Genomic DNA, 14,922 nt, shown 5'->3' on the forward strand with positions numbered 1-14,922 from the left:
GAGCAGGACGGAGTCCTACATCCTTACCCATCAGGTTAAGGGGAATAGATCTTCCAGAAGGGGGCTTCTTGGCAGACCATACATTCACACACTAGATTCGTAGGTTAGGGTTTTGCATCGTAGATGCACTAGATTGTTATAATACTGTATATGTATGCAGATAAAAGTTGTCTCAGCAAGATGGTGGAACTCCTTTTTAAACACTTATAACTTTTGTCGGCTTCTGTCTATTGATCCTTTCAGCCCATATTTTCTATACGAGAATCACTTTGGTTCAATAAATATTGAAAAATTGTCCTGCGTGTATTCTTTGTATATTTCTCGGAGCGAAAGAAAGCAGGAGTGTCTGAGCGAAAGGTTCTAGATCTCTCAACACGGTTCCTGAGGGAACAGGGTTGTCATGTTCAGTAGTTGCCAGTATTGTTCGCTCCCTCTCTGGGTTTAGGGGGGCTAACCAAGGCACTGTGAGCTAGATGGTCCAAGGGACAACATATCCTGCAGGGGAGCATGGAATCAGTCTGGCACCATCCTAAGTTTATGTTTCCCGCAAATATGCAGTTCCTACTGATTAGTGGAAACTATTAATAAAGACGTCAAACCCAAAGACTAGCATACTCTCTACCTGTCTTCCCTTTTTAATCATACCGTCTGGAGGACGGAATAAAGCATAGCTCTCCTATTGGTAGGCAGTTTTGATTCCCTTCTAAACAAAACCCTCCAACTCCTCTCTATCCATCAATTGGTATTTACCATCTGAGTGCTTCTGTGTCTTCCATTGGTAGCAGCACACCCCGTTACGCAGCAGAACGGGAAGAGCCCTTTGACGCAGAATGCCTAAAAGACGTAACCCTGGTAGGCGAGGTTTATACAACAAAAAGCCTTGAGCTTTTTTCACCTGTAGGAGTTTTACCAAAAAGTACAAAGTAGGGCTCTCTACATTCTACCCAGTGGCCCATGTCTTGTTCTCTGCAGACTCCAGGTCTTCGACAAGGAACCATCAAACAGCTTCCATACCTCAGCATTTGTGATCACATCACGCCCTCTCTTCCAGCCCTTCACTGGCATCTGGAAGCAAGACATACATCCTTCAAGGCAGCTTGCATCGGGCCATCCAATGCGCCAGACCCATCTCTTTATAACACTAACTCCGCAGCCACCAATTAAAAAGCATTCTCAGATCTAGGCTAACCCCACCTTTGACCACCCCCATGTTCACAAAGTAGGTTGAACATCTTTTCTTGGAGGTACCGACCACCAAGCGCTGGAACCTCTCTTCGAAAAAGAGCTCTTCAGAACTACCATGCATTGACCATGCCTTCCACCCCAAATCACCCCTACACAGGCTCACCCCACAACAAATTCACATTCATCAAACAAATGGTGGAGATGGTACATAACCACTACAGCTGCTCTATCTAGTCGTATCCTTCTGCTTCACGGACGGTTGAGTCATATGTCAAATCTTCATACAAATGAATATTATCTGAAATAAATACCATGTACAAAGTATTTTTTGTAAGAATATCATCCCACTGGGGCAGGTTTTCTATTATTAATTGTGATGCAGCATTATTTTTGCAAACAATATCGTGTATATAATGTTTAAGTCAGAACATATTCTGACATTAATATTCTGGTATCAAACTCTTATATGGAGCTTCATGTCTGCAGCGACTCAACTGAATCAACATGCACAACAGCCGATGCCGAACACAAGGGTCTCACACACAGGAAGGTGGGCAGCCTCTCACCCGGCCACCTAGTCCAGCTCTTATGGGCCACACCACAATAAGAAGGAAGCATTGTATAATTGCTATAAAACAATAATTAGTATGGATGGAGGGACTTACTTCTGCAACTTTGCTAATAAGTTTCTTGCCCATCCCAGTTCCTGTGAAAATATATAAAACTTGGATTAGTGTGAATGAAGCTGCAAAGAATTCTTATATGTCATGTCTCCAACACCAGCTATCTGGGAGAACCTCCAACATGAGTTAGAGCGTCCAAACAACCATTGATTGGTTTGCACATATCCGGTCAAGGGGTTACGCAGTAATCAGTGCCAAATGGAGATATCAGGATAAAATTCAATATTATGAGGTCATCGGGCACACTGATTACAATTTTGTGTTACATGTTTTTTATATAGCACACATTTTACAATGACTTGGCGCCTTGACTCCCTAACGTGTCTGTGGTCTCAATGTTGTCCACAGAGGGATCATACACAGGTCCACATGTCAACAGATTATACTCCGTGAGAAAGAGGTGATGTTGGTTATTCCCCGCAAGATGAGGCGAAGGATGGTTATGGTGACCTGCTGGTCAAACCATAAGGGTGACAAGTTTTTAGGGTTGTCTCTGCAGGATGTATCGCCAATGCCAGATCTCATCGTAGGTTGTATTTATCTGGCTGAGACTCCAGGTCGCCACAATAAGGCTAAAATACAAATGAGACCTCTACACTCAAAACGAGGCGGAGGAAGCCACTGAATTGTCCGAATATGATTATAAAATCAAAGGACCAAAGGAAATTCTGTAGGTGGATTAATAAAAGCCGAGCTCCAAAGCCCCAGACGACGGGTGGGAATGTCGCCCACCACTTAGTGGGAATCGTATATCACAAGTTGGAATAGAGAACAGATGGAGGTCCCAAATGAGAGCAAGGCACCTAACCAGATCATCAGCCAGCATCCAATACCATAATACCACCAAGCCCAGTAATTGATGACCTGGCATCAATGATCCCAGCTCAAGTATTGACGGCCATGAAGGCTATACGCTCATGTGGCGCCCCAGACCCGAGTGGTATCCCGGCAGCAGTATACAAATAGGCCCCACCCAGACGGGCCTTGGTTATGGCCCCTTTATTCCAGCAAAGTGTCTTGGGGTCAACTATCTCCCTGTCATGAGGGGGGGGGGTCAGTACTGGTACAGTTATACAAAAAGGGCTCTCGGTCATGCCCTGGCAATTACGGTCTGATTGCGCTCCTTGACACACAGAGGCTCAGGCCCTCTACGTTGGGTTTATAGACTTCCAAACAGCTTTCAATAGTGTTTCAAGATCAAGGCTTTGGTCAAAATTGAATGCCTGGGGCATCCCTACTAATCTACTAAGAGCGATCACCGCGCACTATTCCGACCAGTGGGTCAAAATAAAGGTCAGATATGGGCCTAAAACAAGGATGTATATTGGCACCATTATTGTTTAACCTGTATCTGGCCGACCTGCCAACCCACCTGGAGACGGAGAAGGCTTTTCCACAAAAAATAGCAGACATCAGAGTACAATTGTTGCAATATGCAGACGATACCGTGTTCCTCAATTGACGCCTTTTGGGCTGCAGATACGATTCAATGAACTTGCAGCCTATTGTAAAAAGAACAGCTTGAAGGTAAATGTAACAAAAACAAAGAATCTGATAATTTGCTTTAAACTGAAAAAAAGAGGGAACGGGGCTATTGAGGAGAGCCCTGTTGAAGTTGTGGAAGCATATAAATACCTGGTGGTATGGCTGGATCATAGGAGCAGCATTTCAACCCACATTCATGCGCAGCAGGCAGCCGTAAATTCACTGGAATGGGCCTTTCGGAAATATTTGTTCAAGTGGTCTCCCAGCGCCAATAGTCTCCAGACAGATAACCAAGCTGGTAAAAGTAATCTCAAGGGAACAGGATACTTTGACCATCAAGAAATTGGCCCAGGCCAGATGGGCCTCCTTACTGTACAAGCCAGGTGCCCTGCAGACTTCCTTACTCTGCCCTTCAGCTTGGCAGGAGCTGATGAGGCTGAGATTGGGGCTAGTTCCGTTGAAATTGTACAGGTATGGCCGGAGGAACTTTGATGAGCATGATAGACGATGCCCCTGTAGCGCAAAGCAGGAGGAATCACTAATCCATATCCTCTGCATCTGTGAAAATCTGCTCCACCTAAGAATATTCTAGCATTGTCTACAAGAAGTCTTTCGTAAACGCACAGCTAAAAGCTGCCTGGTACGCAAGACCTAAAAAGGATCGTGTTTCTGCCCACCTGTTAGCTCCAACCGCACAACCAGCGCCAAAACGCCTGCATGTGGAGCTGACCCTGCCCAAAGAGAAATACTCTGCACAGCGCCGAGAAGACAATGAAATGATAATAATAATAATAATAATTAGGTTTGTAAAGCGCCTGGTTACACTGTACTAGTGTGTCCCCGCGCTGTAGGACGGCCACGAAAGGCCAACCTGACTGCATGGCAGAGCGCAGTCAGGGAACAACGGGCCAGGTGTGGAGCTGCACAGGGTGGTCCAAGGAAACGGTACGTCCAGTGGCAACTGGCGTATGGTTCTGCATCAGCCGAACTCATAATCAGGCATTCTGTCATCATGACCAAGATGCCATCCACCCGCGGTGGACATTCAACGGACAGTCAGACTGGATTAGAGGTACAATGTTTTCAAGCTGCATGCCTTAACACATGTTTAAATTTAGTATTGTTGTAAAGGCATATGCCAAACGCATTATTAAAAGAATTGAAGTGAGTAGAAAACGTTTTAATAATTAGAATACAGATGTCTAATCTGACCAGGCACAAATCTTTTCAAACAAGCTTAAAAAGAGCGGTAATCAATTTACAAAGTGGTTCAAATGTTGGCATGTTTAGGAAACTGAGGAACAGAGGACAAAGAGGCATATGTATGAAAATCCCCGTTTGCGATTCTAAAATAGCGATTTTTTGAGAATCGCTATTTAAGAATTGCAAAAAGGGATGTATGTAAAAAAATCACAATTTTTTAGCGATTTCTTAGTTTTCCTTAATTGCAATTAGCAAATTGTGAAATCGCAATTAAGGAATACTTCCCCGTTCATTTTTATGGGCCAGGAGGCCCATAGGAATGAATGTGAACTCATTCTCAATTTGCGATTAACAATTTGAGAATCGCAAATTGAGTATAATTTCAAGGGTGCAAGAGTGTCATAAGAACACCCTGATGCACCCCTGAAATGAACATGTGTGCGCATATGGCGCACATACATGCCCTAAGGGCATGCTTGTGAGCCATATGGCACCTTCACAAATGCCAAAAAGTGCATTTGTGAAAGAAATCGCAAATTACCACAAACTTGAAGTTGGTGGTAAATTGCGATTTCTTAAGGCGAAATCGCAAAAATGTAATGCTTGTAGCATAGCATTTAAGGAATCACAAATTTTGCAATTCCCTAATTTTGTGATGCGATTTCCCTACTACATACCATTTTGCAAATTTTTTGTCACAAACGCTGCTTTTTTGCGAATCCCAGCATTAGCGACTAAAAATTCAGTTGATATATCTGCCCCAAAATGATTTGACCCAGGAGCAGAGTGTGGTCAGGCCAAGATCAGTATTCTATTCTGCAGGTTCCACAGCTGGACACTTAACCACTCTTGGACATCTCCTCCAGATGTGAGAATGATCATATATACATTATTCAACTCCTAAGATCTTAAAGGTGTCATGTACTTCCTAGACTGCCCACAGCCTTTCTCTGGATACTTTAACTTTGAATTTCCTACCTCTGAACTCTGGCATGACGTAGAGATCTTCCAGGTGCAGGAATGGGCCCTCCCAGGTGCTATAGACGATGAAATACAGGGCATACCCGACTACAGTGAACCCTGAAAGAGAGGCACACAAGTTAGTTGCTCTTCGTAACATTGGGAAGCAGCTGCAAGCGTAAACAAAGATCATAACTGACAAACCGGCCAATGTCGCTAAGGCCTTCCACAGCCTGTCCTGTCTTTCTAGTCAGCAGCCCTCTGAATTCTGTTTTTTTTTCCTTTTAACTTTATCTGTCCTCACGTCCAAGTTGGCTAACAACACTAAGGTAGCAGTACTTAAAGCACCCAACAAACTAAAAATTCCGGAAGCTCGTGTCAACTTCTGGTCTGGTTTTTGGCAGGGTTCTCATTTTCAGTGAAAACCTCTCTTATGCGTCTTGCCACTAGTCACAGAACCTCCAATTAGCCACACTCCGTCCTCAGCAGTCTCCAAACTATGATAATGCTATGTACATGAATCCGCACCCCATAGAATGATGTATCGCGGAGAACGACAACCACCTGAGGACGCCATTCCACAGAGCTGAACCCTGCCCATTGAACCAGGTGTGAGACATCGCCCTGACATCCCTTAGTTCTGTGACTTTCTTGGTGAACAGAAGAGCAGAGTGGTCTGTTTTTGTTTGCAGTCTGACCTACCCTTTCTTATTAGTGGATGAACTGGCCAACCAGAATTTGTTCTTAACCTTTATTTCAAATGGCTCTACATTAATCGCTACTTAACATAGGGCCATATGTATCATTCAAATTGCGATCGCAAACGCCGAAATTCGCAGAATTTCGGCGTTTGGATTGCAATTGGGCTCAGTGGTATGCATGAAAGAAAAGCTGTCTTGCAAAATAAGGAATCGCAAAATTTGCGATTACCTATTTGGCGATTGCATTTAGGGAATTGCAAATTGCGATTCCTGAAATGCAATGTAAGAAGCACAGAAAAAGTGCAATTCGGCCTTAAGGAATCGCAAATTACCACCAACTTCAAGTTGGTGGTAATTTGCGATTTCTCAGAAAAATGCACTTTTTTGCATTTTTCAAAGTGCCATGAGGCGCACATACATGCCCTTAGGGCATGTATGTGTGCCACATGCACATTTCAGGGGTGCAACAGGGTGTCCTTTTGACACCCTGACACCCTTGAAATTGCATTCTCAATTTGCGATTCGTTAAATGAGAATCGCAAATTGAGAAGGTCATCCCATTCATTCCTATCTCCAGGCTCATAGGAATGAATGGGGAGGTATTCCTTAATTGCGAATCGCAATTTGCAATTCGCAATTAAGGCATATGTAGGATTCGTAAAATTATTTGTAAATCCTACATACATTGCATTTTGCGATTCTCTAATTGCGATTTGCTAAAAATCGCAATTTGAGAATCGCAAAAATGGTTTGATACATTTTGCACATAGTGCTTTTCCTACAAATCGACACAGACAGTACCTATCACCCCCATGATATCAACCTTGTTCAGGCTCTTTGGGCAGCTGTTAAAATTACTGTGAGGGGAACCCTGCTCTGGACTTTCAATGCTCCTTATTGGACACACAGCTGCTTCGCAATAAAACTCTAGGTCCAAGGCATAGTAACTCAGTAGCACTTGCCACCACCTTGTTTATGATGTACAAATGAATGTATTGTAGAGAACGATGGTCCCTATTTTTGGAGCAATAATCAACAACAAGGAATAATCATACTCTAAATAGCTAGTATGTCTTTTGTCCAGCCGGACAAGAATTTATTTTCAAAATAAAGAGGAAATAATGGAGTTATTTCAAGCATTAGACAACAAGTGGGCACAGCCGTGACCCACAAAACATTGAGACACAACAACGAACATAGAATGGCCAAAGGGCAAGGTAAGATATGTCTGTTCATATGTTAGAATTTCTTACAGACTTTAGTCATTACTGTCTACACCGTTGCACATTACAATATTGTTTATTCATATTGCATATGGCGTGTGGGTGTCGACGACGTTTCGAAGCCAGCACTAGATACAAGGCATCATCTTCAGGTCTTTTGAAGAAGTCATTGTTGTATTAAGTTTATGCATTTACACATTGCCTTAATCGCATTACTGTACATGTAATTAACACAAGGGAGGGAAGGGGGAATAAAGAGGAGACAGAATAATAGGTCAACATTGGTTATGCTAGGCATGTTTAATTGGTGACTTGGTGGATTAAAAACCGGTGTGTATGGATGTGAGGTGGTGGCAGGAGAACGGTATGTGAATAAAACACGTGGGTGGTGTGATGCATTGCATACTATCGGTGAGGATTTGGATTTTGGCTATCCTCAAGTGGTGTGATTGTGAGCGCATGCACTGAGTCAAGACTGTGGGGAGAGAGCGGATACTGATATTTAAGTGAAGGATCTAACTGGGAGGACGGCGCGGTGTTCGGGTGAGAGGCGCAGTGTATAATGGGATAATTACAATTGTGAAGTGACCGCGGGTGGAATAGGTGGAGCTACAATTGGCCTAACTTCAGATGCTGGTGGTAACACGGCATGGTAACAAAGCATGCGTACGAGGTGGCGGAAGACAATGAGGCACGATAGGTGAGAGGCGCAGTGTATAATAAAATATTTACGGACAATAGTGAAGTAACCGCGGGGAATAGGTGCTGCTAAAATCAGCCTAACTCCGGATGCTCGTGGAAACAAGGCATGCGTACAAGGTGGCGGAAGGCAATGAGGCGCGATACGTGACAAAAACAGCCAGTGGGACTGAGTGTCTGGGGTTCAAGATGGTTTAAAAAGCCGGGATCGTCACCTGTGAAAGTACTACAATCGCTCGAGAGAGCGGGCGCCAGGATATGCGGGAGATGCAAAATTAGGCACCGTTGGATAGCGGGTGCACTGATGCGACCTAGGGGGACAGGAGAGTGGGATTGAAGGAAGTTCCTTCGTGCGGGGAAATAAAACTAAACCGCGAGGCCCAACATATTTACCATGTAGGTTTCCAATCCCGCTCAGGATAAGAGCATTACGGGTCCAAGCAAGTGCAGAATCGCACGTTCTAAAAAGGATTAAAAGCGCGTGTCAGGTTTGTTACGGCTTTCAGTAAGTGATAGTAAGGGGATTCCAAAAAACATGGAGATTATGCTTACTTGATAGGCAGGAGCACGATGTGGAGTGATTGTCAGCCATGGCATCCATATAGCTAGGAGTGTTCTGCCATGGAAAGAGAAGAGGGACTGATTGGCAGTGGGTAGACTGGTATCTGTTGTAGCAACGGCGGCCATTTTGAAATGGAGTGAAAGTGAGAAGAGTCCCCAATGTTAATGTGGGCGCGAATTCCTCGGAGTGGCGATCAGTTACATATTGTGATAGAGTAAGGATATGAACTGTCGCTTGAATGGTTTGGGAACAGATGGGACAGTAGGGTGGCACTGATAGTGGTGCAAGTCTACAATATTCTGCCTCGGGTCACAAGATGCAGTATCAGCGTAAGCGATGCACGAGGATTGGAGCTGAAGCCCCCTCGATGCCCATGATTAAACCCGAAGGAAGTGTGGCACTATCACACTTCAGGTACATTGAGACCTTACAGAAAAGAAACAGGTTGATAATTTCCCTATTTCTCACATTGTTTGCAATAAGATCAAGAATATTGTAGACTTGCACCACTATCACAATTCACTATTGGTCCTGAAGAAAGCCCATAAGTCCGATTCACTGGCAGATTGGGCTGAAACATGTCGGCCATCTTTTACCTCACCTGTTGCTAGTCTAGTGCGTTCTGAACTCCTAACAATTTCACAGAACGCACTTTTTTAGCATTCCCCTAACAGGGCTATCCGAATCCAGACCGAATAAAGTTATTTACCTGGCTATACGGATATTTTAAACTGCACCCTGTCAACATCACTGGGTCACTACTGTTTTTAACCATGGGTAAGAACCTCCAGGTGGAGGCTGCATAACGAAAACTAACCCCATGATTATGCACACACGTGTATGAAGAGTGGAGAATCAAGATATACCGCTACCACTACTTCCCAACACGTGCATGAGGGTTTTTTATTGGAGACACCTCGCTTACCTCTTGCATACCCTGGTTCATGCAGGACAAGTGATCCTTCCCCATTGATTAGTGGGATGTGTGATATCCAGAAACCGGTCCTAGGACCGGTCCTAGGATGCTTGATTCCGGTCCAGGAAAGACATGGCTTGGCAGTTCGGGCTGGACTGTTCCCATGAGGCTCAGGGTCGAGGCTGATTTGCATATGGCCATGTCTGAACTGGGGTGGTGTGGAGTGCAAAAAAACGATGGATTTAGGCCCAGATCTCTGCACTGGGGTGAATGTATGACATTGTTCTGCATTCTGTCCATCAACTGTTGTTTTGTATTACCATTAATTATCACAAGTCTTACTCCATAACCAGTGAAGAGGGAAGAACTAGGTAAAAATTAACCCCCTTTAATATATTTCTCATTAGGCACACTTTTATGAACTTCCACTGATCTTTACTTCCACTTACGAGAATCTTGTTGGCCCGTCTGTAGGAATACTGGGTGCCCGGCCGATCATAATAAGGCGCATTGGTGAAACAGAGGATGCTCTAGGAAAGCTGTGTGGGTGGGACAGTATTTTAATATCCAGGGAGATGCTGGTTAGGACTGAAGTGATTGTTGGACAGTGTGTGGGCCTCAGTATTGCTGTGATAAGAGTTACCACTGAGAGGTCCGTACTAGCGATGGGGTCCCAGGGCTGGAATAGGAGGGTAGTGAAGTAGGCCAAGCTAGAAGAGTGCTGGATGAACAATGTGGGGGTCCCTTGCTAGACGGGCGGGAATGCAGCAGGTGAGTTTGAGATGCCCCGGGAGTGTTCTGTGGGGGTCCCAGAGCTAGAATAGCATCAGGGGCTCCAGGTTGCGCAAAGGACGTTACTGTGGGGGGCGGTGCTGCTGGTCAGAGCCGACAAGCATTGATAAAGCTGTTTGTGTCCCAGTACCTGAATAGCAGGTAAGTATGAGGTGCTTTGAGGGGGCTGTACAAGGACCACACCACTGGAAAGGCATGAGGGGCAGGATGGGGTGCATTGGTAGAGCTTGGTGTGGGTTCCTACTGCAGTGGGTCCACTATAAATCAGGGTGTGCTGGATGAATTATGGAGGTCCTGTTACTAAAACAGTGTGGGCTGGTGGACTAGCTGGGGGTCACATCTCCCTTTGGGGGTGCATCGGGAAGCCTGTATGTGGTAGTACCAGAAAGCAAGAGATGCTGCCAGTCAGGGTGAAGGGGGGGGATCAGCAGTGTTGTGGGTGGGCATTCGCACGCGAGCATCAAGGTGTGTAGTAACTTACAGTTGAGATGAAGAGGTAAGACAAGGGTGTGAGTGGGTCTCTCAGAACAAGAATAGCAAGGGGTGCTGCTGCAGTTAGTGGGGGGCACTGGCAGAGAAGTAGTGGGGGAATTACAGGGTGTACATCAAGTTAGCACTGTTGAGCTCTGGCAGAGGGGGTGCCCCGCCTGGAACTGTGGGTGGGGGTGTAGCTCAGGGTAAAGTGATGTAAGAGCGGCCTTGCTAGTACCTTCTTTACTTTTCTGTCCGGAGCAGAGTTCCACCACAAAGCACTTGTAGAAGGGGTTGTCACCGAAGCCGTCCTTCTTCAGCACTGCAAAGACAGAGACACAATCAACAGTGAGACGGGCGGTCCACCATCGTTGATGCAAGGGCTGTATCAAGAAAGAAGGACAAGGTCGTCATAAGTGAGTGGGCGTGAGTCGCGAGATCTTTAAAATGTGGACATGATGTCCTGAGAGCATGAAGATACATCATTTCGGGCAGGTGTCTCCGATGAGATGACTGGAGCCACCATCGCCGTACAATTTCAGTTTATCCTCTCAGTGCATTGATGGTTCCTTCTGGATTCATCTTATCTCCTGGGGGTATTTTGGAAATAAAGCATTGCTCTCACCTTCAAGGATCAATCTTGGATATTTACCACAGCACTAAGGAGTCACAGCCCTGCCTAATACATCACCAGTCAAGTGCCTAGAAGCCCACTTAGTGCACCCTATAAATGCTGTACTTGTCCAACCAGGCAATCAATATAAGTCATGTCCAGAGACAAGGTGAGCAATCAGACTCTGGGCTATGTGACTCGCGAGCTACAGAGGAAACGAGGGGAGGGTGAGTTTAATTGATTAATGAACGAATGTATTAATTTGTTAACAGATGACATTACAGGAAGCTCTGTTGGAAGCCACATGACTGGTATGCTAGGGCAAAAAACATTTTCCACATCTATGTTCGCAAGTTTATCGTGTCAATGTCCAGATGATAATGGGAAAGTCAAAACCCAACTATTACTAGCAAAATAGGTCATTCCAAGGCATAAATAAATCATTTCATAATTCATACATTTCCACAGGTCCAGGTAACTGAGTACCTCTGTGCTCCAACAAGACTGGTGTGGATTGGTTTGACACTCTCTGGGGTCAAGGGAAGGCTGCTGTAAGAGCTTGGAAACAACCATTGGCTTTACAATGAAGCAATCCATGGCAGAGCCCCCCCACTGACCCCCCCACCCCTGGCACAGGGCCTTTCCACATCTCACCAAACATGTTTCAATCTTACCTTCCTCTGTGATTTGGACCTTATCGGCTAGTTTCTCATATTCAGCCAGTTCCTAAAAATAAATGGACACACAAAACATTCAACTTTATCCTGAAATGAATACATGAGATGGCAGCTCTTCAAAGCTAAGATTGCAAATACACAAGGCTTCACACACACAGACTCAAACACATCTACTGGCTAAACATCTGAAGTACTAAATATATCTCCCTCCCACAACATGGATTTAAATGTAAAGTCAATGTGAAGCACCTGCTTCCAAATAGGCTGAGTTTTAGTTAAAAGAGAAAGTTAGACAGAGCTCCAATAGGTGGAAAGTGAGTATAGCAGGGTTCATACATTTAAATACATGTTTGTAGGGACATATTTGAATAGTACAGGTGCTTGGCTGTATAGATTTTTAGACTCTCAATTAGTTCAACCTTAACACTCAGATAGAACCAGTTGAGACCCCGTTACTAAGGGGCAGTGACTTAGTCCCAGCCAAGAGCAAACCGGCAATGCAGCTCTGCACGTCCAGACTTAGTCCCAGCCGAGATCAAACAGGCAATGCAGCTCTGCACGTCCAGACTTAGTCCCAGCCAAGAGCAAACCGGCAATGCAGCTCTGCACGTCCAGACTTAGTCCCAGCCGAGATCAAACAGGCAATGCAGCTCTGCACGTCCAGACTTAGTCCCAGCCAAGAGGAAACAGGTAATGCAGCTCTGCACATCCAGACTTAGTCCCAGCCGAGATCAAACAGGCAATGCAGCTCTGCACGTCCAGACTTAGTCCCAGCCAAGAGCAAACCGGCAATGCAGCTCTGCATGTTCAGACTTAGTCCCAGCCTAGAGCAAACAAGCAATGCAGCTCTGCACATCCAGACTTAGTCCCAGCCAAGAGCAAACCGGCAATGCAGCTCTGCACGTCCAGACTTAGTCCCAGCCAAGAGCAAACCGGCAATGCAGCTCTGCACGTCCAGACTTAGTCCCAGCCGAGATCAAACAGGCAATGCAGCTCTGCACGTCCAGACTTAGTCCCAGCCAAGAGCAAACCGGCAATGCAGCTCTGCACGTCCAGACTTAGTCCCAGCCAAGAGCAAACCGGCAATGCAGCTCTGCACATCCAGACTTAGTCCCAGCCGAGATCAAACAGGCAATGCAGCTCTGCACGTCCAGACTTAGTCCCAGCCAAGAGCAAACCGGCAATGCAGCTCTGCATGTTCAGACTTCGTCCTAGCCGAGAGGAAACAGGTAATGCAGCTCTGCACATCCAGACTTAGGGGTCGATTAGGATTGCGGTGATTCCGCATCCTCCGGGCCGGCGGAAGGGGGGTACCCCCGCATTACCTACGATGCTGCCACCCTCCTAGCCCTTAACCCCGGTCGCGCCCCCAACTGCATCCAAGCCGCTCCTGGACGCACCCATGGCCCATTCTCCTGCCTCTCCTGCAGATTCATCGGCACCGACAGCATATCCGCTGCGTCCACAACACAGACTCCCGACCCCAACCACCTAGAATGCATCCTTCTCAACACCCGCTCGGTCCACAGGCACGCCATTGACCTTTGGAACCTACTAGACACCATCTCCCCTGACGTCGCCTTCCTAACGGAAACATGGATGAACGCCTCCTCCGCCCCAGACATCGCCATCGCTATCCCTGACGACTATAAGATCACACGCAAGGACCGCACGGACCATACAGGAGGCGGAATCGCTATCGTCCATAAGAAATCCATCCGCATCTCGACCAGCTCTGACGCCAACCTCGCTAACTCCGAACACCTTCACTTCCAGATCCACATCGACCCCAAGACCACACTCAGAGGCACCCTCCTCTACAGACCACCAGGACCCCGCGCAAAATTCAGTGAAGACATCACGGACTTCATCACCCCACACGCGCTCCCCTCTAAAGACTACATCCTTCTGGGAGACCTCAACTTCCATCTTGAAAAGAGCAAAGACCGCAACACCACCACCCTCTTGGACAACCTAGCCAACCTCGGACTTAAACAACTGGTCACTTCCCCCACCCACATCGCAGGCCACACACTCGACCCCATCTTCACCTCCAGCAACCATGTCTCCTTCAGCCACACTACGAATCTCCTCTGGACTGACCACAGCTGCGTTCACTTCACCTACAACAAACCGAAACCCATCGCCCACCTCCAACCAACTCTACAAAGAAACTGGAACAAAATCACCACGGAGCAGATCTCCACATCGCTCCTTCAAACCTCCCCAGCCCTCTCTTCTAACGCCAACGAAGCCGCATCTAACCTCACCCTCTGGCTTTCCAACACCGCCGACACCTTAGCACCAATGAAAAAACGTCAACACAAACTTGGTATCAAGAAGGCCTCATGGTTCAACGATGACCTCAAGAAGTCCAAGAAACTGTGCCGCTCCCTTGAAAAGGCCTGGAAAAAAGACCCATCCACCAGCAACAAGGACGCCTTCAAAAGCGCCATCCGCACTCACCACCAACTGATCCGAAAAGCCAAGAAAACAGCATTCAAAGTTCGACTTGACAACAACGCCCACAACAGCAAGGAACTTTTCAACATCGTCAAGGAATTTTCCAACCCCTCGGCCAACTCTAACGACATCTCCCCCTCTCAAACCCTCTGCGATTCCCTAGCCTCTTTCTTCCACAACAAGATTGCTGACATCCACAACAGCTTTGACAACCAACCCGGAAACCAACCCACCCTACCATCAGCTGACCATCTTCCCCCCGTTAACACCCTTAACGCCTGGAACCCCA

General features: G+C 46.3%; 1 protein-coding gene across 1 annotated transcript in view; it reads right to left on the reverse strand.

Annotated features, from left to right (window-relative positions):
• LOC147678698 (thialysine N-epsilon-acetyltransferase-like) overlaps positions 1–14,922 on the reverse strand; it is a 36,805-nt gene that overhangs the window by 2,061 nt on the left and 19,822 nt on the right. Inside the window, exons 2-5 of the mRNA XM_086946151.1 lie at positions 12,168–12,219; positions 11,119–11,202; positions 5,535–5,636; positions 1,851–1,891 (exon numbers count right to left, since the gene is read on the reverse strand). Coding sequence (XP_086802277.1) covers positions 1,851–1,891; positions 5,535–5,636; positions 11,119–11,202; positions 12,168–12,219 — 279 coding nt within the window. The remainder of the gene's footprint in view (positions 1–1,850; positions 1,892–5,534; positions 5,637–11,118; positions 11,203–12,167; positions 12,220–14,922) is intronic.

The sequence above is a fragment of the Lissotriton vulgaris genome, chromosome 12 (assembly GCF_964263255.1).
Source record: "Lissotriton vulgaris chromosome 12, aLisVul1.2, whole genome shotgun sequence".
NCBI lineage: Eukaryota > Metazoa > Chordata > Amphibia > Caudata > Salamandridae > Lissotriton > Lissotriton vulgaris.